Raw genomic sequence first — 21,726 nt, forward strand, 5'->3', positions numbered from 1 at the left:
TAATATAATTCACAAACCATTTGCTTCTATACTTAGTTTCTATGTCCTCCTTACTTCATTCAACCTTCTCTATTTAGTTTCACACATCCTTTGTTTCTCTTATTTTCCACAGCTGAAATGAATATTTTTTAAAGTTTATTTATTTATTTTGAGAGAGAGAGAGAGAGACAGTGTGTGAGTGGAGGAGGGGCAAAGAGAGAAGGAAAGAGAGAATCCCAAGCAGGCTCTGCACTGTCAGCACAGAGCCCAACATGGAGTTCAATCTCACAAACCATGAGACTATTACCTGTGCCGAAATTGAGTTGGACGTTCAGCCCACTGAGCCACCCAGGTGCTCCTGAATTGAGTATTTTTAAATAATACAGTTAACACACATTATAGCAAACAGCCATTAATGAGGATGAAACATCTCTCTATATATTGACCAGCACTATCCCGAAGATACAGTTAGTGAATAAAGCAAGTGAAGGAAATTGTGTATATTATGTTGCCCTTTGTGTGAAAAAAAAGTGCTTATGTATTTGCTTGGAAGTATTTTTCTGATAGGATATGGAAGAAACTGGTAATGGTAATTTCCTCTCAGGAGGATAATTAGATGGCATGTGTATCTTTTTAAACATTCTAAATTTTATAAGAAATTTTTATAATTATATATATTTTATATAACCTTTTAAAAATTAGTTGAAATTTTACTTATAAAAATACTAAATAATTTTTCTTTTTCTATATACAGCTATCAGAATGGCAATGCCACTGAACCTACCAGAAAATACAGATGACTGAACAGAAGATATAAATTGATGTTTGGAAAGTCATAGAATTAATCAAAAGCACAGGGAAATCTTGACTGCAAAAGATATGCATAGAGTAATCTTGGAAGTGGTTAACTAAAAATCACCTTGTTGATATGGGCATAGCACATGGATGAGCTATCCATATAGATGAGCTATCCATATAGAACAGCTATTCAAATAATTGCAGAAAACATCCTCTGAAGATCTTAGTCAGACATGAAAGAGGGAAAAGGTAGTAAAAATGTTCCTAAAATACAACATTTGATGTAAGAAGAAAATGGAGAAACTTCAAAGCAAAAGCAAAATGATACAGAGAAATCAGTTATGGCTAATGCCTCTACAGTGGGTACAGTCACTAAAAACTGAGTTCATGGAAGATGAAATAGATGACACAAAGGAAAGGCAGCCATCCAGAGAACTGACATGTGTATCATACTTTTTTGATGAATTTGTAACCCATATCACTACAAATCGAATTTTAGTCTACAGCCTGAAACAGGACCACCACTCAATCTCACTGATCCAACAAATTAATTCAAAACCTATTTGTGAAAATAGAGAAACAGCTGCAGAAGAGATGTTAAGGTGAAATTTAGCAATGAAGTTTTCCAATTTGCTTCGGGTTGTATGAAAATTCGCCTACTAATGGCACCATTCATTTTGGAGTTAAAGGCAAACCCTATGGAAAAATTCTTTACGTGAAAGTCACCAATTTCACCAAGGAAGCCCTCACTGACCATTTTAAATTGATGATCCACCAGTATTTTGAAGACCATCAGGTCCAAAAAGCAAAGAAGTACATTTGAGAGCCAAGATTTGTAGACGTTTTACTGCTAAACCGTAGGTATCCTGACAGATTTGTATTGAAGCAAAGGTCATTACAAAGTACTCTGAATATGAACAAGATTATTTCCATACTAAAATGCAAAATCACAACAACAGAACATGGAAACTAAGTCCAAAATACTCAGTCTTCATGTGAGATGGGGCCAGCTCTAAAGACATCATGAAAAATAATGCAGATTTCAGAGCATTTAAATTAGATTTGAAAGCACTGTCAGAGTCTAGAAAAGAGGCAGAAAAAACATGCAAAGTAAAAACAAATAAAAAAGAGAGTAAGGGACCAACACTTGCTAAATTATTGACAGGAAATCAGGATTTGTTTGATAATTCATTCAAACCACGACTGGTACACATTCTTGTGACAAATAAATGCCATCTGAATCAAATAAAACACTTAGATTCCCTAAAGGAAATTTAATGACTTGCTGTGTTGGAGTTTAATCCTAAATCTGTGAGAAGGGGGGTAGCCAAAGCTTACAAAGAAAGCCAAATCTGTATGTGTAGGGGGAAAAAATACAAAATGAGAAGATTTCTAGTCTGAATCTTTATCAACAGCCCAGCTGGATTTTCAGCAATGGCAGGTTAGACCTTAACAGTGAAAAATATAAACACTTAGATCCAAGTTCCTTGCAAAGAGAAAAACTATTTCTCTTTATTATTCTATTACTCTCTTCCATGGATGACCTAAGAGACCTCCTCCTTGAGACCTTCTGTGCTTTCTACCAAGATCTCAAAGGAATGAAAAATACATCGTGTATTTGTGTATACTCACATATGTGTCAAGGATAGAAAGGCCTACTCGAAACAAGATTAATAAACCAGCAAAATGAGCTATCAAGCTAATGTGTTTCTGACTTAAGTCTTGAAGAAATAAATGGTACTATTGTTCAACTAAAATCTGTCACTCAATCTTTTTGCCATCTATTGGTTCATCTAACTGTCCTTCTAAAAAAAGGAAGAAGTTGTCATGACTGTTCTGGAAATTCTTTGTTAAAGTGAATATGAAGACACAGTCTTAGAGGACAGAAACAAAGTATGTGAATTCTAGGCATCAGAAGAGGAAGACTTCTATCGAGGTGGGAAAGTATCATAGTGGAACTTCAACTTTTTTTCCATCGAAAAGGATAAATATGAAAAACTTGAAGCAGTGGTTCAAAACTGGGCAAATTCTTCTAAACCAATATGTGCCAATAATATTCATTCATAGCATCATCCAGGTTGTGGTGGGACTACCTTGACTCTGTGTATTCTTTGGGAACTAAGGAAGAAATTAAGATGTGCTATGTTGAAAAACAAGACAGGGGAAACTGGAGAATAAGTGATTAATTTAAACACCTTTGGGGCAACCAACCATCAGGAAAACTTACTTGAACTGCTCCTTATTGATGATTTAAAGAACAAAATTATGTCTATTTTCTCCAGGCCTCTATTAGCAGTAGCTAATAGTACATTTGACATGAGAAACCTCCAGTGATCCTAACTTGCATGAAATCACAGAATCCTGTAAAAGGTACAAAGATCTCAGATGGTAATGCTCTAATACAACAACTATCTGTCAAAGAACAGAGCTTAAATTGAAAAAAATTGAAGTGCAGCATAAAAACTTTAAAGATTTTTGTTTCTTCATGATCGTGAAAAGCAATTATAATAGAAAGTACATAGAAAATGTGGCTAGGAATATCCTGAAAAGACAAAATACTTCTATTGGGAAACAAAGCTCTTTTCTTTCTTGATTCATATATGCCTGATACAACCATTTTACTATCATAGTGTGAAAAATTCTTAAGAATCATAAAAAAGAAGGTTTTCTGGGGAACAGAAAAACCTGAAGGCAAGATAGCACCAACTCTAGGCATTAAGGAATCTACTTCTGAAATCATTGTTTCACTATATCCTAACTAATTTGGATGTAAATTTTAAAAAGTAAAAAATAAAAATAAAAATAAATTTTTAAAAACAGGGAGGGGGACAAAATAGAAGAGACTCATAAATATGGAGAACAAACTGAGGGTTGGTGGAGGGGTTGTGGGGGGGGAATGGGTAAATGGGTAAGGGGCATTAAGGAATGTACTCCTGAAATCATTGTTTCACTATATGCTAACTAATTTGGATGTAAATTTTAAAAAATAAAAAATAAAAATGAAAAAAAAATTTTTTAAAAAAGCACCAACTCTACAATTCAGATAAAAACAGAGGTGGTGGAATGTGGGAAGTACTGTGGAGTGCATATTATTCATCCTTTGTATGCCATTTGCATACAAATCTGTATGCAAGGGGAATCTGTAATATTCCCCTCCAAAGTTTTTTAATTTAAAAAAGTTAAGAGAATACTATCAATAATTCACACCAACTTTGAAAACAAACAGTAAGTTTATATATATAAATTTATATTTACAAATTTATTCACATATATATGTTTATATACATATATATAATTAAGTTTCCTGAAATTGTATGTAAGCCTGTTTGGCTTATCAGTTGTCTTAGTAGAAAGGCTTAAAACCATGATTTCAGTTTCTTTTTATTTTTATTGATTGATTGAGAGAGAGAGAGAGAGAGAAAGAGAGAGAGAGAGCAGGGGAAGGGCAGAGAGAAGGAGACAGAGAGAATTACAAGCAGACTCCAGGCTGGCAACACAGAGCCCAACACAGGGCTCAAACTCACAAACCACAACATCATGACCTGAGCCAAAAGGAAGAGTCAGATGCTCTGAGCCTACTGAGCCACCCAGATACCCCTCAGTTTCTTTAATAGTGATAAGACTTTTCAAACTTACTTTTTTAGTCAATTTTGTAAGTTTTCTATAATTTAGGTAACCTTGAGTAAATGAATTAATGTATACATATACATATGTATATGCACATATGTATGTGTAGAACATACATATAATACATATGAAATACATGTATAAATAATATATATGACTTAAAATAACTGTTAATAGCCCCTGGAATGTTATAGCACTGCAGTTCCTTTCCTCTGTGGTAAATTTGGGTGGGATACAGTGAAAAGAGGTGTACTTCCCTGTTTCATACTTCTGGCATTTACGACTTAGAAGGAAAACAGTAACTATAAAGCTCATGGAATTAGTCAGTGCTTGCTAGGTTCTACTGATGGAATGAAGAGAATGACATGCTCAGGTCACTGCAGGGTCGTAGAAGCTAGAGTTCACTGTCTAACACCCCGAGGCTCAGCAGTTCTCTAATCTGAACCATTGTTGAAGGTTTTAGAAAAATGAAGAATAATTTCCTCCTCTACTCTATGTTTAGTTCATTATTTTGCATTAGCCAGTATCCAAAACATGTTTGTTAGTTGGTAGATTTTATTCTCCAAAGGTTTTTTTATGGTTCTAGTAACTTCCATTTGTCCATGGTTCTGCTCTCCACCTTCTTCACTCTCCTTTCTGCCCAAGATGCTCACCTGTGTGGACCACATCAAAGGCATACTCACTCTCTGGCTTCCAGTTGGGGTTGGCTGTTTAGGAGGCCTCAGTAAGAAACTAAAGGGAAGGGGAAGAGTAAGATATTTATTACCCTGCTTCCTCTTTGCAAAGTCACCTTTCACCTCTTTGCACATCTTTCTGGTTGTGCTCCTGACTAAAGGTAACTACTTCTTCCTAAATTTTTTTTTAATGTTTATTTATTTCTGAGACAGAAACAGAGACAGAGCATGAGTGGGGGAGGGGCAGAGAGGGAGGGAAACACAGAATCAGAAGCAGGCTCCAGGCTCTGAGCTGTCAGCACACAGCCCGACGCAGGGCTTGAACTCACAAACCGTGAGATCATGACCTGAGCCAAAGTCGGTCGCTCAACCGACTGAGCCACCCAGGCGCCCCCCCTTTTTTTTAATTATTTTTTAATATTTATTTATTTCTGAGACAGAAAGAGAAAGAGCATGAGTGGGGGAGGGGCAGAGAGAGAGGGAGACACAGAATCGGAAGCAGGTAGGTAACTACTTCTTTCTAGTGAGACTGCTTGACAAGACTCTCTCTCCTTTTGGACTCTAAAACCTCTCCGTGTATTCATTTCTGTAGGCCTCACGGGGAACAGCTCCACTGCCATTAAGCTCAGGACAGTGCTTTTGGTTTCCTGCACTAACACTTCTGGGTATATTCCCTTAAATTATCTTCCCCAAATTATACTAGTTTGCATGTGCCATCTATTTCCTGCTGGGATCTTACTGATTTATGTATGCTCTTGGCCTTGTCCTGAAGCATCTCCTAGGGGCTGGATGTGATTAACTTGGAATGAGGTCAGCCAGTTCCAAAAGAGATGCAAACCTTAAGGAAACGTCTCATTTTTGGTACTATGAAGCCTAGAGTCTCAGGCTCTCCAAAAATGAGAAAATGGGAAAAATTTGCATCTGCCTCTTTTCTTCTTTCCCACTCCTCAGGTCAGAAATTCTGTATAACCCTCCCTTTACTGACTGCTGACAGTAATTTTATGGAATGTTTTCTAATCCTTGCCCTGAAGAACCCAAAATTTTAGTGGAGGGTCTTTGAGGAAGAAAGTACAGTGAAAATGAAGACAATCTCAGTAGGTACAGCTTTCCATTTTTATCCAGAACACTTTTCATTTTGTTTACAAATGTATATGCTCTTGTCCCATATAAATTTTTATTTGAAAAAAATTTTCATTCCACCAATTAAAAAAAATTTAACCACTGGTTTAATTCACTTAAATAGGTAACCACTAACAAATCAAAACACTTTAAGTTTCAGAAAGAAAACTCTTAATGGTAGAACTTCAGGTAATAACAGAACTTCAGGTAGAACTGGTAACACTGTGGAGATTTAGAACCAGGTTATTCCAGTCCAATGTACTTCATGTTATATCAAGTTACTAGGAACAGCCACTCAAAACCCCTGATGATTCATTTCTTTGTCGACAGGGAGGCTTCTTGCTTATTTACAAATCTCAACCTCCAACTGAGTCAATCTTTATCCATTTATTTTGATCTTCCTCTAGGAACCCTACCCAGGCTATGTGGTAATCAGCCTTCAGCATATGATATCTAGTATAATTTAGTGGCTTTCAATTTGTGAGTCACAGAATCACAGAAACGGAGTTGGAAGGGGTTTGTCAGTGTCACTTAGCCCTGCTCTAATTTCCCTGACAATTCAGGTGGTCACTCAGCCACCTGAATGCTTACCAGGTAACAGGTAAGGCCCTATTTTGCCAGGCACTCTACGTGTGAGAGATATTTCCCTGTATTAATTTCAAAATGCATGTCCCTGTGCATGACACCAGTTAGTGCCAAGTATTCCTTCCAGAACAAAGAATAGGTCCCCTCACTATTTGCAAGACAGTTTAAATATTAGCCAACAGTAATCATGTCTTCACTTAAAATAATCCACAAAATCACCCATCATCACCAGATCTAAAATTATGAGGACATGTGATCGTTTCCAGACCCATCACTATGCTTGTAGCTCGTTCCTGGCTGTGCTCCAGTTTTCACTTCATTCTTAAAATTCATGCTCAGGGTAGAACAATTCAGGAGACATGTTCTAACCAGTTGAACCCATAGGCTACTGTGCTATATAAACGTTAAACTGCCTAATGTCACCAAGACTATACCTGTCTTCTTTTTACCAGTAAGTAGACACCATGATCCTGACTGATATTGAATCAACTACAACACTCACATTTTTTTTCACGTGAATCCTTACAAAGCCAGGTAACTCCTGTCCTATATTGATATCTAAATTCAAATCTCACAACGTAGACACACTCATCCTAGTATTCAGGTGGGGAAAACTGCACTCAGAGAAGCTAAGTATTTTGCAAAGGTCACACAATTAGTAAGTGGCTTAGCAGAGATTAACTCCAGATCTAAATCTGTATATTTTCCTCATCCATTTACTCCTTATGTATCAGACATTATTCCAAGCCCTGAGGATAAAGTGCTGATGAAGACATGTCCTTTATGGAAATTATATTCCAGTGAGCAATATGACTTACAATCACAAAAACATTTAAATGCAAGTAGGAATGATATCAAAAAACACAGGAGAGAAAATGAATAGTCAAAAATGTAAACAACCTGGGTGCCTGGGTGGCTCAGTCAGTTAAGTGACTGACTCTTGATTTCAGCTCAGGTCATGATCTCATGGCTCATGAGTTTGAGCCCTGTCCTGTGGGGCTCTGCCTGCTTGGGATTCTCTCTCCCACTTTCTCTGCCCCTCCCCGGCCCACATGCCTGTGCACTTGCTCTCTCTCTTCTCTCTCTCAAAATAAACTTAAAAAATATAAACAGCCAAAACATATCAAATTTTATACTTTAAATGTATACAATTAAGTGTGTGTCACTTAACCCTGAAGTTAAGGGGGGGAAAGTGCAAGGGAGTTCCACTTCCGGTTTAGATGTAGGATAGACCATCCTATGCATGCTAGCAGGAAAACACCAGATAAATTTAAAAGTATTCTTTTCATTAAAATTATAAACAGCAATGGATGCTTTTACTCTGAATGAAGTACATTCTTCAGAGGAGTAAAATCCTCATACGTGAGCAAAGAATAGCAGTCACTTCTACACCTGGGGGGAAGTGATTAGGCCAGGTACAGTCAGAGGAGCAAACTTTCCAAGGACAGGGAGAAACGAATCCCATTTTCAATGACAATGTGGAGGAACATGGCAGATTAAAATCTGGAAGACCTCCAAAAGCAAAAAAAATAAATCGTTTAACCTGTGAATCCTTCCTCATGGTAATTTTTGCTGAGTAAGTGGGACTGGGAACTAGAGTAAAGAGCAGAAAACAATTTTTCAGTCTCTTGTAGTCTTGTAGTGTTTGAATTCCTGACCCATACTGAACTTGAACTCCATTTTTTTGGTAGTAATAGCATTACAATTTATTATCTTAACAATTTGTAAGTACCTTGTATCTGTTGAGGTACATTCCTTCTATACCTAATTTGTTGACAGTATTTATCATGAAAGAATGTCAAATTTTGTCAAATGTATCTTTTTCTATATCTATTAATATGTTTATATGGTTTTTATCTTTCATTCTAATATGTGGTATATTTTATTTTTGATTTGTGTATGTTGAACCATCCTTTCATCCCAAGGATAACTCCACTTGATAATGATGTATAATTCTTTCAATGTGCTGTTGAATTTGGTTTCTAATATTTTGTTGAGAATTTTTACACCTATGTTCATCAGGAATATTGCCCTGTAGTGTTCTTGTAGTGTCATTATCTGGCTTTGGTATCAGGATAATGCTGGCTTTGTAAAATGAATTTGGGAGTGTTACCTCTGCTTCAATTTTTTTGGAAGAGTTTGAGAAGAATTGGCATTAATTTTTCTATACACGTTCAGTAGAATTCACCAGTGAAGCCACCTGGGCCTGGATTTTATTGGGGGCTTTCTGATTTTTTACTCAACTCCTTACTCATTATTGGTCTGTTAAGCTTATTTATTTCTTCATGATTCAGTTTTCACAGGTTGTGTGTTTCTAGGACTTTATCTCTTCTACATTATCCAATTTGTTGGCTTATAACTGTTTGAAGTAGTCACTTATGATCCTTTGTATTCTGTAGTACCATTTGTAATGTCTCCTCTTTCGTTTCTGATTTTATTTTTTTGAGTCTTCCTCTTCTTTTCTTAGTCTAGCTAAAGGTTTGTCAATTTTATCTTTCAAAATAAATAAAGCTCTCAGTTTATTGTTTTTCTGGTCTCTATTTCATTTATTGCTACTCTGATTTTTTGTTGTTATTATTTCCTTTCTTCTGCTAATGTTGGGGTTCGTTTGCTCATTTTCTAATCCTCTGAGGTGTAAAGTTCAGTTATTTTTTTGAGATCTTTCTTTTTTCTTAAGTCAAACATTTATTGTTATAACTTCCCACTGCTTTTTGCTGCATATCATGAGTTTTAAATTTTTGCATGTTGAATTTTCAAATTTGCATGTTGACTTTTTGGATTTTTGTATGTTGTGTTTACAATTTCACTTGTCTGGGGATATTTTTTATTCCCTTTTTTATTTCTTCTTTTACCCCTTGGTTGTTCAGGAGTGTGTTGTTTAATTTCCACTTACTTGTGAATTTTCCAGTTTCCTCCTGTTATTGATTTCTAGTTTCATACCATTTTGGTCAGAAAAGATACTCAGTATGATTTCAATCTTTAAATTTTCTAAGACTTGTTTTGTAACTTAACATATGCTCTATCCTCAAGAATGTTAAATGTAAACTTGAGAAGAATGTGTGTTTTGCAGCTGTTGGATGAAATGTTCTGTATATTCCTGTAAGGTCCATTTGATCTAAACTATATTTCAAGTCCAACGTTTCCCTATCAATTTTTGGTCTATACGATATGTCTATTTTTGAAAGTGGTATATTGAAGTCCCTTACTATCACTGTATTGTTATTTTTCCCTTCAGATCTATTAGTATTTGTCTAATATATTTAGGTGCTCTGGTGGCAGATGAATATTTAGAAAAATGAATTTCAGGGGCACCTGGGTGGCTCAGTCAGTTAAGTGTCTGATTCTTGGCTTTGGCTCAGGTCATGATCTCATGGTTCATGGATTCGAGCTCTGCATTGGGCTCCATGCTGACAGTGCAGAGTCTGCTTGGGAATCTCTCTCTCCCTCTCTCTGCCCCTCCCCTGCACAGTCTCTCTGTCTCAAAATAAATAAATAGACATAAAAAAAGAAAAATGAATTTCAAAATAATAAACATTTTTTTAAAAATCTATGAAAGTAAAAGTACAGTCTAAGTGGGAGAAAATCCTAAGACAGGATATTAGAAGCTATAAAAGAAAATATGCATACATTTGTCTATGTAAAAGCAAAATAGGTTTTTACTCATTCCAAGACTGTTGAATTCTTATTCTGCATTAGTCCTAGACGGTAGGAATGTAACATTGAACAAAACACAAAATTATCTGCCCTCTCAAAGCTTGGATTTTACTAGAGGGAGTCAGAAAATAAACAAATAAGCTTATTATTTAGTATATCCCTATTGTAAGCCTAAGAGAAAAATAAAGCAGAGAAAGGATATAAGGAATGGCAGGCCGGAGAGTGTGGATGAAAAGTTCATTACAATTTAAAACAGTAGGTTCAGGAAAGGTGTCACTGAAAAGGTGATTAAAGTAAACTGAACCCTAGCTTTGAAGGAGATAAGGGAGCAGGTCATGTAGAATCCACCAAGCAGAAAAGACAGTAAGCACAAAGACCATGAAGCAGGAATAGGCTGGAGATATCTGAAGAACAAAAAGGAAGCCAGAGTAACTGGAGCAGAATAAGCAAGTGGGAAAATGAAGGGCATGAAGTTGGATGGTAGATGGAGGCCAGACCTGATGAGTTTGCATAAGCCATGATAGGACACTGGATTTTACTCTGGGTAAGATAGAAACCATTGAGTCCCTCTGCTTGCTTTTATCAAAAATTATCACATTAGCAAAGCTTTGTTGAAAGTAGCAATCTTTTTTATTTTCTCAAGACTTTGAGAGTAGACTAGGGGTAGAGGAGAGGGTGGGCAGGAACAAGGAGGGAGACAGGGAGACAAGCTATGGGCCATGGGCCATTGTGATTATCCAAGCCAAAGAAGATGGTGACAAAAAGTAGTCAGATTCTGGTGTATTCTTAAGTGTAGTCGACCGAATTCGCTGCCAGATTCAATGCTGGTTGGGAGAGAATGAGAACAGTAGATGATGATTCTAAGAGTTTTAGCCTAATTGGAAAGATGGAGTTTCCAGGTATTTATTTTGAAAGAGAGAGAGAGCACACGAGTGGGTTAGGGCAGAGAGAGAGAGAGAGAGAGAGAGAGAGAAAGAGAGAATCCCAAGCAGGTTCCACACTGTCAGTGCAGAGCCCTGCTAGGGTCTCAAATTCATGAACCATGAGATCATGACATGAGATGAAATCAAGAGGCAGATGCTTAACCAACTGAGCCACCCAGGCACCCCAAGATGGAGTTTGCAATAACTGAAATGGGAAAGACTGCAAATAGAGGTGATATTGAGGGAAGATCAGGAATTTCATCTTGGCCATAGCAGGTCTAAGATGCATATAAAAGCAGAGACATCCAAGTGAAAATGCTGAGTAAGCAGAGGGATAAATGAGCCCTATACATATAAATGTTTGTATATATGTAAAAGTATGATACAGGAATATTTTACACATTGACAAGAACAAGACCCCCCCTCCAAAAAAATCCAGTAGAAAAAGGGATGAATGAAACAATAATTTACAGAAGGAGAAATCGGAATGTTCAACAAACATATGAACAGATGCTCAAAGTCAGTAGCAGAAAGAAAAATGTGAATCTCAATATAACAAAGAGATAATGAATCACACCTATCAGATCGGCAAAATTTTTGAAAGATTGTCAGTAGTACGTGTTGGCAAGGACGTAGAACAAAGGGAACACTGGTCCACTGCCAATGGAAATGAAAATTGGAACAAGCACTAGTGCAATCATTTATCAATACACTACAAGTTGAAGATGTGCATGTTCTAATCCAGCAATTCCACTTCTAATTATATTCCCTTCAACCATGGATCTTCAAACCAGAGTACCTGTGTTTTTGTGGGGTAGATGGAAGCCTTTCAATGCATACCAGGGCATGGGAAAATAAATGAGTTTTAGACTTCTAATTTTCATATCTATTCTTTCCTAAAAGTGATCTACATAAAAACAATGCCTGCTCCATTCACTCTAAGACTCATATAATTTGTTCTGTTCGTCCAACCCTTTTTACAAACATCCTTCCCACTCTACAATGCTCAGAGTATTGACTTACCAGAGCAAACCACTCCAGAGCCCTGTTTTCCTTTGCTACAATAACTGGTAACACCCCAGATAGAAGCAGCTCTTTCAGCCTGGGGCCCAAAGTGAAGATAATGTACAGCAGAGCCCAGCTAATCCAAGAATGCAGGTTGAAAGATAATGAAACTTTGTTGTTTGAAGCCACTGAAATGTGGGGGTTGTTTGTTACTACATAACATAAATTGCCTATCCTGGCTGATACAGAGACATGGCTCTTCCCATTCTAAATTTTATTATGGGGTCCAGCCCAAATGTAAAAACCTCAGGGGCACCACATAAAGAAGCAGTTTGAGTTATTGGTTTCTTCTTTAATGATTGACTAATGTACTGTAATCCAAAGGTCTTTTTGTGCCTTATGCATATTTGTTTTAAGATAGAGAAGCAGAGTGTTAAGAACAGGAAATTTTGGCCCATGCTAGAATGTCATGAACTTACATAGTGGTGTAGGAAGATGGGAGAAATGACGTTCATTTTAATGATTTCATCCCTTTGGTCACTCTCCTGTTACCACACAATCCTTCCTGAAGAAAGTCCCATAAGAGTCACGCAAGGAGAACATTAGTAAGAAATAATGAATGCCAAAAGGGGTCTTCCCACATATTTATGTGTAATTTACTCTTAGCAACTAGTCTCAAAATCCTCGGAGGTGCCTTCATTTGAAAAGAAAGGACTCTTTAAACTGAAAGCTGAAGCAGAGCAAGGAAGTGATGCTGCTTCATTTACAAGAAACTGGAAAGATGTTCAGAACTACTTCATGTTTCAAAATTTATGGCATGGAATTAGGAATGACAACTGAATGGCTATCTTTCAGGTTCAATATACGTTGTTTGACATAAACTTACTGTGCCTCTTACTACCTGTGTAAGTGTTCAAGGTGCTTCTCTGTGCCTTGGTCTCCTTGGCTATAAAATGGGGATAAATGGGGGCACCTGGGGGCTCAGTTGGTTGAGCGTCTGACTTCGGCTCAGGTCTTGATCTCGTGGTTCATGGGTTCGAGCCCCACATCAGGCTTGCTGCTGTAGGCATGGAGCCCGTTTTGGATCTTCTGTCCCCTCTCTCTCTCTCTCTCTCTGCCCCTTCCCTGCTTGCACTCTCTCTCTAAAAAATATATAATCTTAAAAAAAATGGGGATAAATTACAGGAGGTATCTCACAGGACTGTTATGAGAAATAGATCAGTTAACATTTGCAGAATACTTGGAACAGAATAAACACTATTTTTATTAAACAACCAATAAATTAGTAAAGAAATATTCCATGAGATGGTGAAAGCATATTTATCAAATTGTATTATGTATTATTTATATACCACTTATATAATTATGTAGTAATAATTATATAAGTTTATATAAGATGATCTGATGTCACCTTATAAAATGTTTCTGGTTCCTATTAAATTGTGGTTCAATATATTTACAGCAAATATACCTTTATTGTTTTAAAGACAGATAAGATGATGTCTTTGAAAGCATTAAAATTATTTTAAGTTTTTTACATGATTTCCAAAAGATAAAAAAGAGAGTTCAATAAGCAAACACACACACACTTTCTTACCAAAAGAAATCCCATGTCTTTGCTTACTGCTTTTCACATATATCATGCTATTTTGGCTACATATTGTGTATTTCAAATTAAATAATGAAAAACAGTACTACTTACTACTTACAAAAAGAATATTTTATATTAGAGCTATATATATCACAGTAACTTCCTCTTTTTCAATAGAAAAATATGCACTTTTATTTTTCATTGGCTTTCATAATATACCTTGAAATGTGTATTAACACATGTTTGAATTTTAAAAAATGAAGTCACACTTTTTCTATCAGAAGCTTTAATTTGGCCGATAGTTTTGCAAATTAAGTTTTAGTCTGCCATTCTAAGTGGACTGAATTATAGAAATCTATAGTTCTAAGATTTTGATGAAAATATCTTTAAAACATGAGATTATGGATGTTTATCAAAAATTATCATATTAGCAAAGCTGTTTTGAAATTAACAATATATTTATTTTCCCCAAACTTTCTAGTTATATTGGTTTTACAAGACGCCTCTAAGTAAAACAGCAACAAGTATAATTTTTCCATAGGACTGCTAAAGACTTTTTGGTGTATTTCCCAGAATCTGAGAAAGTGAATGACTATAATATCTGTATGACAGAACATTTTGTAAATCAGGTTGTTTCCAAAATTTGCTTTCAACAAAACTGAAAGCAGATCTAATTGAGTTGTCAGCTGACAGGTTATTAACATTTATGATAGATAATTACATTATTTTTTACAGTATGACTCATTATAAGTTCAAATAATTGACATGGTTCTAGCAAAATACTCCATTCTCATCCATTTTTTTTATATGAACAATATTCTCAGCAGCTTCAGCTATACAAATAAAAAGCAGGAATAGGATTGGTGCTGCACTCATAGTTTTCTAGCAATAATAATTATTTTTCCATAGATACATAAACTAATTGAAAAACACTCAAACATATTTTACCAAATATGGTTTTGGTAAAAATTTAATATTTATGCTTAATACCCATTCACCAAAATAATTATGTTGCCTTGACCAATTTTGTACTGCTTATAATGGTACAAATAGCTCAATTCAGAATGAAATGTTTTACCACTCAGAGTCTTTTGGCCACAGAGAAAAAATGTCTACATTTTGATGTATATTTTGTTGTAAGGAAATATGATAGGGCAATAGAGAAAATATTTTCAAATATCAAACAATGCATTAGGATAAAACTCTGTAGAGTGTATTGGAAACCCGCATTGAAGCTGGAAAGGGAACAATGTAAAATTTCCGACTACTATATAATAGAACTTCTCATGTAACTTTATACTGATGATATTGGTACCTATCAACCTCCTTTGATATTTGTATTTTTTGAACAGTTATATTTTAAAATATCAATATTTACAATAAACCAAACATCACATCATTTGCTACAATTCAAATTTTAAATGAAAACATTTAAATACTATCACTAAAGAGTGCAAGAAATTACATAGTTTGTCAAGATTATTTTCGGGGGTACATCAACAAAAGAGTTGCTTTAAAGAAATTCTTACACCTGTGCACATGGAGAAATCGAAAGAACATCATTCTAACATTGTTTGAAATAAGAAAAACTTAAGGAGAAACTAAATATCCATCAACAGGAGAATAGGTAAGACAAAAATGTATATATGCAAATGGAATACTACTGTACAGGAATTAAAGTGGTGAACCAGATGCGTGTCAACTAACACAAATGGGTGTCAAAACCATAATGTTGATAAGAAAGATATATTATTCATATAGATGTTTAAAATAGCAAAACATTTAAAACTAGAAAATACAGAAAAAATGTTAAAGCAAATATGGAATTAATAAACATCTAATTCATAACAGAGGTGAATCCTTGAGAGAGAGAGAAGGAAAACTGAGATTGAGGAGGGATACACAAAGACTTCAACTGAATCTGTCCTTTTTGTTTATTTCTTATTTAATAAACCTGAGGCAGTTACAGCCAAATTCTAGGGTTAAAACTTCTTAAAGCTGGGAGAAGGGCACATGAGTGGTCATACACATACTTGCACAGTTGAACGATTTCATGATAAAAAAGCTAAAAGAAAATGATAGTACAATGTATCCTAAAATAGTGGAGAGAGGAATATATACATATATATATTGTATATATATATATATATATATATGTGTGTGTGTGTATATATATATACATATACAATGGATCATAATAAAAAGAGAAAGAAAATACAGAGAAAACACAGTAAATTTAAAAAAACACAAAATGAGATTGTGGAAGTAAGTTTAAATATATCAATAATTACAGTATTTGTAAAGAGAATAAACTCACTATTGAAAGAGATCCTCAGATATTTTTAAAAAACTTTTAACATTGGGGCGCCTGGGTGGCTCAGTCGGTTAAGCATCCGACTTCGGCTCAGGTCAGGATCTCACGGTCCGTGAGTTCGAGCTTCGCGTCGGGCTCTGGGCTGATGGCTCAGAGCCTGGAGCCTGCTTCCGATTCTGTGTCTCCCTCTCTCTCTGCCCCTCCCCCGTTCATGCTCTGTCTTTCTCTGCCTCAAAAATAAATAAACGTTAAAAAAAAAATTTTTTTTTAAACTTTTTTTTAACATAGTATTTTATTTTTTGAGAGACAGAGAGTGACAGAGTGCAAGCAGGGGAGGGACAGAAAAAGGGAGACACAGAATCTGAAGCAGGCTCCAGGCTCTGAGCCACCCAGGCGCCCCAGACTTTTTTAAGCCAGCCATGTAAGGCTTACAAGGGAAACAACTTAGACAAAAGGACACAAAAAGGTCAATAACGATAAAAGGATTTAAGAAATACCCAGCAAGTAATTTCCCAAGGGAAGCTATTGTGGCAATACTAATGATATATAAAATGGAACTTAAGGCAAAAGGCAATAATGAGGACAAAGAGAGACACTACATAATCTAAAAGACCATTTCACTAAGAAGATTGAAAAGCCATGAATTTATGTGCATTTAACAGTGTATATACAGAAAGCAAAAAACCTGACAGAAGTATAATGAGATGATGACAAACCACAATCATAGAGGAAGATTTTTACCTTATTTGTATCACAGTATAATAAAGTAATTCCCTCATGCCTCAAATCCTTAAGATACAGAAAACTTGGGACAACCAAATTCACACTTATATATAAGAACTCTGCAAAAACCAAAACCAAACCAAACCAAAGTATATTTTGTTTCTGTGTGCACATAGAACAATGACAAAAAGCTAGCATGGGCTGGCTTTTAAAAGAAGTTTCAAGAAATTCCAAGTCACCATCACACAGATCACATTCAGTTCGCAAAATAAAATAAAATTAGAAAACAACAATAAAATAACAATTTTTAAGTACTAACATATCTTTGAAAACTTTTTTTTTAATGTACTCTTAAAATAAGGGGAAGGGACTCTCAGGTCCTATCAGTCCAGTGTCTAAAATAACTGATGTTAACTTTGAGTTGATGTTAAATTTGTTAAGGTCCACCCCAAACAATGGCAATAACATGTAGAATCCACTAGATGTCAGTGTTACCTTATATTTATTCTCAGTTGTCTGCATGGTGGAGTCCAATTACACAGACCGACCAGTCCAAAGAATTAGATTTCAGACGCGGTCCTAAGCCCCTTAGAGTTCACTCAAATATCTATAAATAATATTTGTAGTAAATAATTTTAATGTGCTATACAAATGTAAATTTTTATCACACAATATTTTCCTAAATCTCTTTCTGTGTACTTCCCATATTTTTTAGCTTGCTAAAGCAGTTTGGTATAATTTTATAGGCCTTTAAAGAGACAAGGCAAGACAAAAAGTATTTCCCATTGCTTTGGGAACGAAAAAATCCCTGTAAATTCTTTAATTCATAGATGGGCATAAAATGAGTTCCTCTTAGAAACAGCTTCTGATAAAAGTAATCCTAATATTAAAGCGATCTTGAAAAACCATCTATTCTAACTGCCTGTATCTTAAAAACTGATAAACGGGTGAGTATTCTATTTTTAAGGCCTGCTGGGAAGGAAATCATCGGTCAGGAAGTTCTTCTTCCTGTCTAATCTAAATCCCTCCTGGTGAAGTATAATCCCATTTCCTCTAGTGTGAACCTTTCTGGTGAGGATGAACGAATATACTGCCCATGATCCTCATGTAAAGAATAACCCTTTACATTCTAGAATACGTGTACGTTATACTCTACCCACCCCTTAACTGTGGGGAATACGTTCCAAGATCCCTGGTGGATGGCTGAAACTGCTGGTACCCCTGAACCCTATATATGTTTTTTTCCTGTACATAGATTCCTATGATAAAGTTTAATTTATAAATTAGGCAAGGTAAGAGATTAACAGTAATAACTAATAATAAAATGGAACAATTACAACAATATACTATAATAAAAGTTATGTGAAGGTAGTCTCCTTTGCTCTCAAAATATCTTATTGTACTGTACTCACCCTCCTTCTCGTGATGACACGAGATGATAAACTGCCTGCGGAGATGAGATGAAGCGTGGTGAATGACGTAGGCGTTGCGACAGAGCGCCTCAGAACGCAGACCATCTACTTCCGGACCATGGGTGCCGGTGGGAAACGGAAGCCGCAGAAAGCGGATCGGCGGATAAGCGGGGCACATTGAATGTGAGACTCTCTTGAACTATAAAGTGGATCTCAACAAGGCGAGCAGCGAACGAGCAACCGTCAGGTAAAGTAATAACAACCCAAAAGTTACCGTTGTCACAGAGACTAACAGAAGCCCTGTAATGTAGGGTCCTTGAAGTAAAGAGATGTGAGTTCTTATCTCCGCTCTACTCCACTAGCACTCTGGGTTACCTTAGAGGGTTGGATTAAATATAATCATGATTGAGGACTTACTATGAGCAAGGTGTTTTAATTAATCCTAATAACTCTTTTTTATTTTAATGTTTATTTTTGAGAGAGAGCGTGAGCGGGGGAGGGGCAGAGACAGGGACAGAATCCGAAGCAGGCTCCAGGCTCTGAGCTGTCAGCACAGAACCTGACGCAGGGCTGGAACTTACTAACCAACCGGGGGGTTGTGACCTGAGTTAAAGTCGGGAGCTTAACCGACTGAGCCACCTAGGCACCCCTAATTCTTACAACTGGCCCGCAAGGTAGGAGGAATTATTATCATCATTACCGTTATGATTGTAATCATTTCCAAATGAGGAAACTGAGGTTTAGAAAGCTTAACTACTTTGCCTACAGGCACACAGCTGACTCCCAGGCTGTGCCTGTACAGTGTACCTCCGATCTTCAAGTTATTCCAGCTTCACAGTGATGGGCTCTAAAAAGGGAAACATAACAATGGGAAGTGGGGGGTGGGTTTCCTTATCAAAGTCACTGCACCTCCCCTAACCTTATCATGGGTAATTGAAAGTTAACGCTGTGTGTTAATATATGATGATCAGCTGTTCTGTTTCTACACTCGGGACAGAGATACTCAGAAGAAAGTAATGTCTCCTTGTCAAGATCATTACAAATGAAAATGGTTACCAAGGGAAGTGGTGGTGTCTACTATTCTGTCTTTAAAAATAAGAAATATTCGCAATTGTCTGGGGTCGAATCTGGTCCTACCTGAAGTCATTCTTCCAAGTCCTGATCAATCATGAACGCTGATGATTAGGTGGTCCTTTGGCTCTGCAGTACAGATAACTGTTGTCTCCTTCCCTCCTTCCTTCCTTCCTTCCTTCCTTCCTTCCTTGTCCTCCTTTCTTTTTGAAACAACCAGAGGTGAGGTGGGGCCAGGGAGAGGGGGTGATAGGGAAATGAATGAAGGTGATCAAAAGGCATAACTTCCACCTATAAGATAAATTAAGTTCTTGGATGTAATGTACAGTGTGGTAACTGAGTTGCTAAAAAAAATAGATCTTAAAAGTTCTCATCACAAGGAAAAAAAAGTTTGTAACTATGTGAGCTGACAGATGTTAACTAAGCTTACATGGTAGTCATTTTGCAATACATACATATATCAAATCATTACCTTGTACTTATACAATTACCTTAAACTTATACAATGTTATATGTCAATTGCATCTCAAGAAAATTAGGGAAAAAATGTTAATTACAAAACAACCATACATTCATTGAGAAGAAAAGTTAAAGTATAATAGGCATACAGAAAGTAAAAAAAAGCGGGGGGCTCTGGGGTGGCTCAGTTAGTTGGTTAAGTGTCTACTCGGGCTCAGTCATGATCCACGGTTGGTTCATGGGTTCGAGCACAGGCTCTGTGCTGACAGCTCAGAGCCTGGAGCCTGCTTCAGATTCTGTGTCTACCTCTCTCTCTCTGCGCGCCCCCCCCCCCCCCCCCCGCTCATGCTCTATCTCTCTCTGTCTGTAAAAACAATAATAAAATGTTAAAAAAATTATTTAAGAAATTTTAAAAAAAGATTAAAGTTCTCACTTGCCATCTTTCCACTCCCTTTCTCCAGGTGGTAACCACTGCTAATAGTTTGATGTGTATCCTTAGGGCATTCTCAATTCATTTACAAAGAAAAAGGAAGGAAAGAAGCAAAGAGAGGAATAAAGGAGTTATTTTTACAGAAATGAGATAATATCAGGGCACCTGGGTGGCTCAGTAGGTTAACCATCTGACCCTTGATTTCAGCTCAGGTCATGATATCACAGTTTGTGAGATCAAGCCCTGTGTCAGACTCTGTCTTGGCAGCGAGGAGCCTGCTTGGGATTCTCTCTCTCTCTCTCTCTCTCTCTCTCTCTCTCTCTCTCTCTGTCTCTACCCCTCCCCTGCTTGCACACTTGCATATGTTCTCTCTCTCTCTCAAAATAAATAATTTTTTTAAAAACGAGATATTATTATTCATGTTCTTTCACACAAAAGTATCTTTCACACAAAAAGTATCTTTCACACAAAAGTATCTCATACACATCTAATATTTATGCTTTCTTTTAACAGCTGCACAGTATTTATTAACCCAGATGGCCATAATTTGTTAACCATGGCCCTGTTGATAGACATTTAAATTGTCTCCAATTTGTTCTTATTCCAAGCCATGCTACAGTGAGATCATTGCCCACATATCTGTTGGCACTTTATGTGAATATTTCTAGGGACAAGGGGGAGAGCTGGGTCAAAGTTATAGCAATTTCTGTTTTGATAGGTCCTGTCAAAGTGTCTTTCCAAGTCTCTAAGAAGTTACATGTCTACCAGTTATTAGTTTAGGGTTTTTTTTTTTTTCCTAATTCTTTATATGTATTAGAAACAATTCTTCCACAAAACAAGCAAATAGAAGTAATGAATAGGGGCACCTGGATGGCTCAGTCAGTTACACCTCTGATTCTTGATTTGGGCTCAGGTCATGATTTCATGGTTCGTGAGTTCAAGTCCCACATCAGGCTTTGTGCTGATGGCATGGAGCCTGCTTAGGGTTCTCTGTCTCCCTCTCTCTCTGCATCTCTCCACTTGCTCTCTCTCTGTCTCTCTCTCTCTCTCTCTCTCTTTCTCTCAAAAATAAATAAACATTTGAAAAACAAAGAAGTAATGAATAGAGCATATACAAAGGCTTAAGGATTATCATTTAAGGATACTTTTACATCCTTCTTTCAATTTTTTATGAAATTGTGATTTTATCTCATAGAGAAAAAGTAGCAAGCATGAAGTTGGGTTTTTTTCTTGCTTTTTTTTTTTAAGACATTTTCTTCAGAGTAATTTCAGGTTCATAGCAAAATCAAGGGGAAGATACATAGATTTCCCATCTACTCCCTGCCCAGTAGACTCTCCCATTGTCAATAGCCCCAACCAGAG

The 21,726-nt window shown here is 36.4% G+C and overlaps 1 protein-coding gene and 1 long non-coding RNA gene across 3 annotated transcripts in view; both read left to right on the top strand.

Moving 5' to 3' along the window:
• The first annotated feature begins 741 nt into the window (after nucleotides 1–741).
• On the top strand, nucleotides 742–13,204 carry LOC112866329 (sterile alpha motif domain-containing protein 9). Its single transcript, XM_025929280.2, is given in 15 exon segments — nucleotides 742–876; nucleotides 878–925; nucleotides 928–1,009; nucleotides 1,012–1,156; nucleotides 1,158–1,243; nucleotides 1,246–1,424; nucleotides 1,427–1,652; nucleotides 1,655–2,119; nucleotides 2,122–2,585; nucleotides 2,587–3,022; nucleotides 3,025–3,198; nucleotides 3,201–3,363; nucleotides 3,365–3,477; nucleotides 3,801–3,919; nucleotides 13,031–13,204. Coding segments are annotated over 15 exon segments (3,009 nt in total).
• A 5,295-nt stretch (nucleotides 13,205–18,499) lies between these two features.
• Nucleotides 18,500–21,726, top strand: part of LOC112866768 (uncharacterized) — a 163,337-nt gene continuing 160,110 nt past the window's right edge. For both annotated transcript variants that reach the window (XR_015247289.1, XR_015247295.1), the window contains exon 1: nucleotides 18,500–18,651. This is a non-coding gene — a long non-coding RNA (uncharacterized LOC112866768). The remainder of the gene's footprint in view (nucleotides 18,652–21,726) is intronic.

The sequence above is a fragment of the Puma concolor genome, chromosome A2 (genome assembly GCF_028749965.1).
Source record: "Puma concolor isolate L17-30 chromosome A2, mPumCon1.1.hap2, whole genome shotgun sequence".
NCBI lineage: Eukaryota > Metazoa > Chordata > Mammalia > Carnivora > Felidae > Puma > Puma concolor.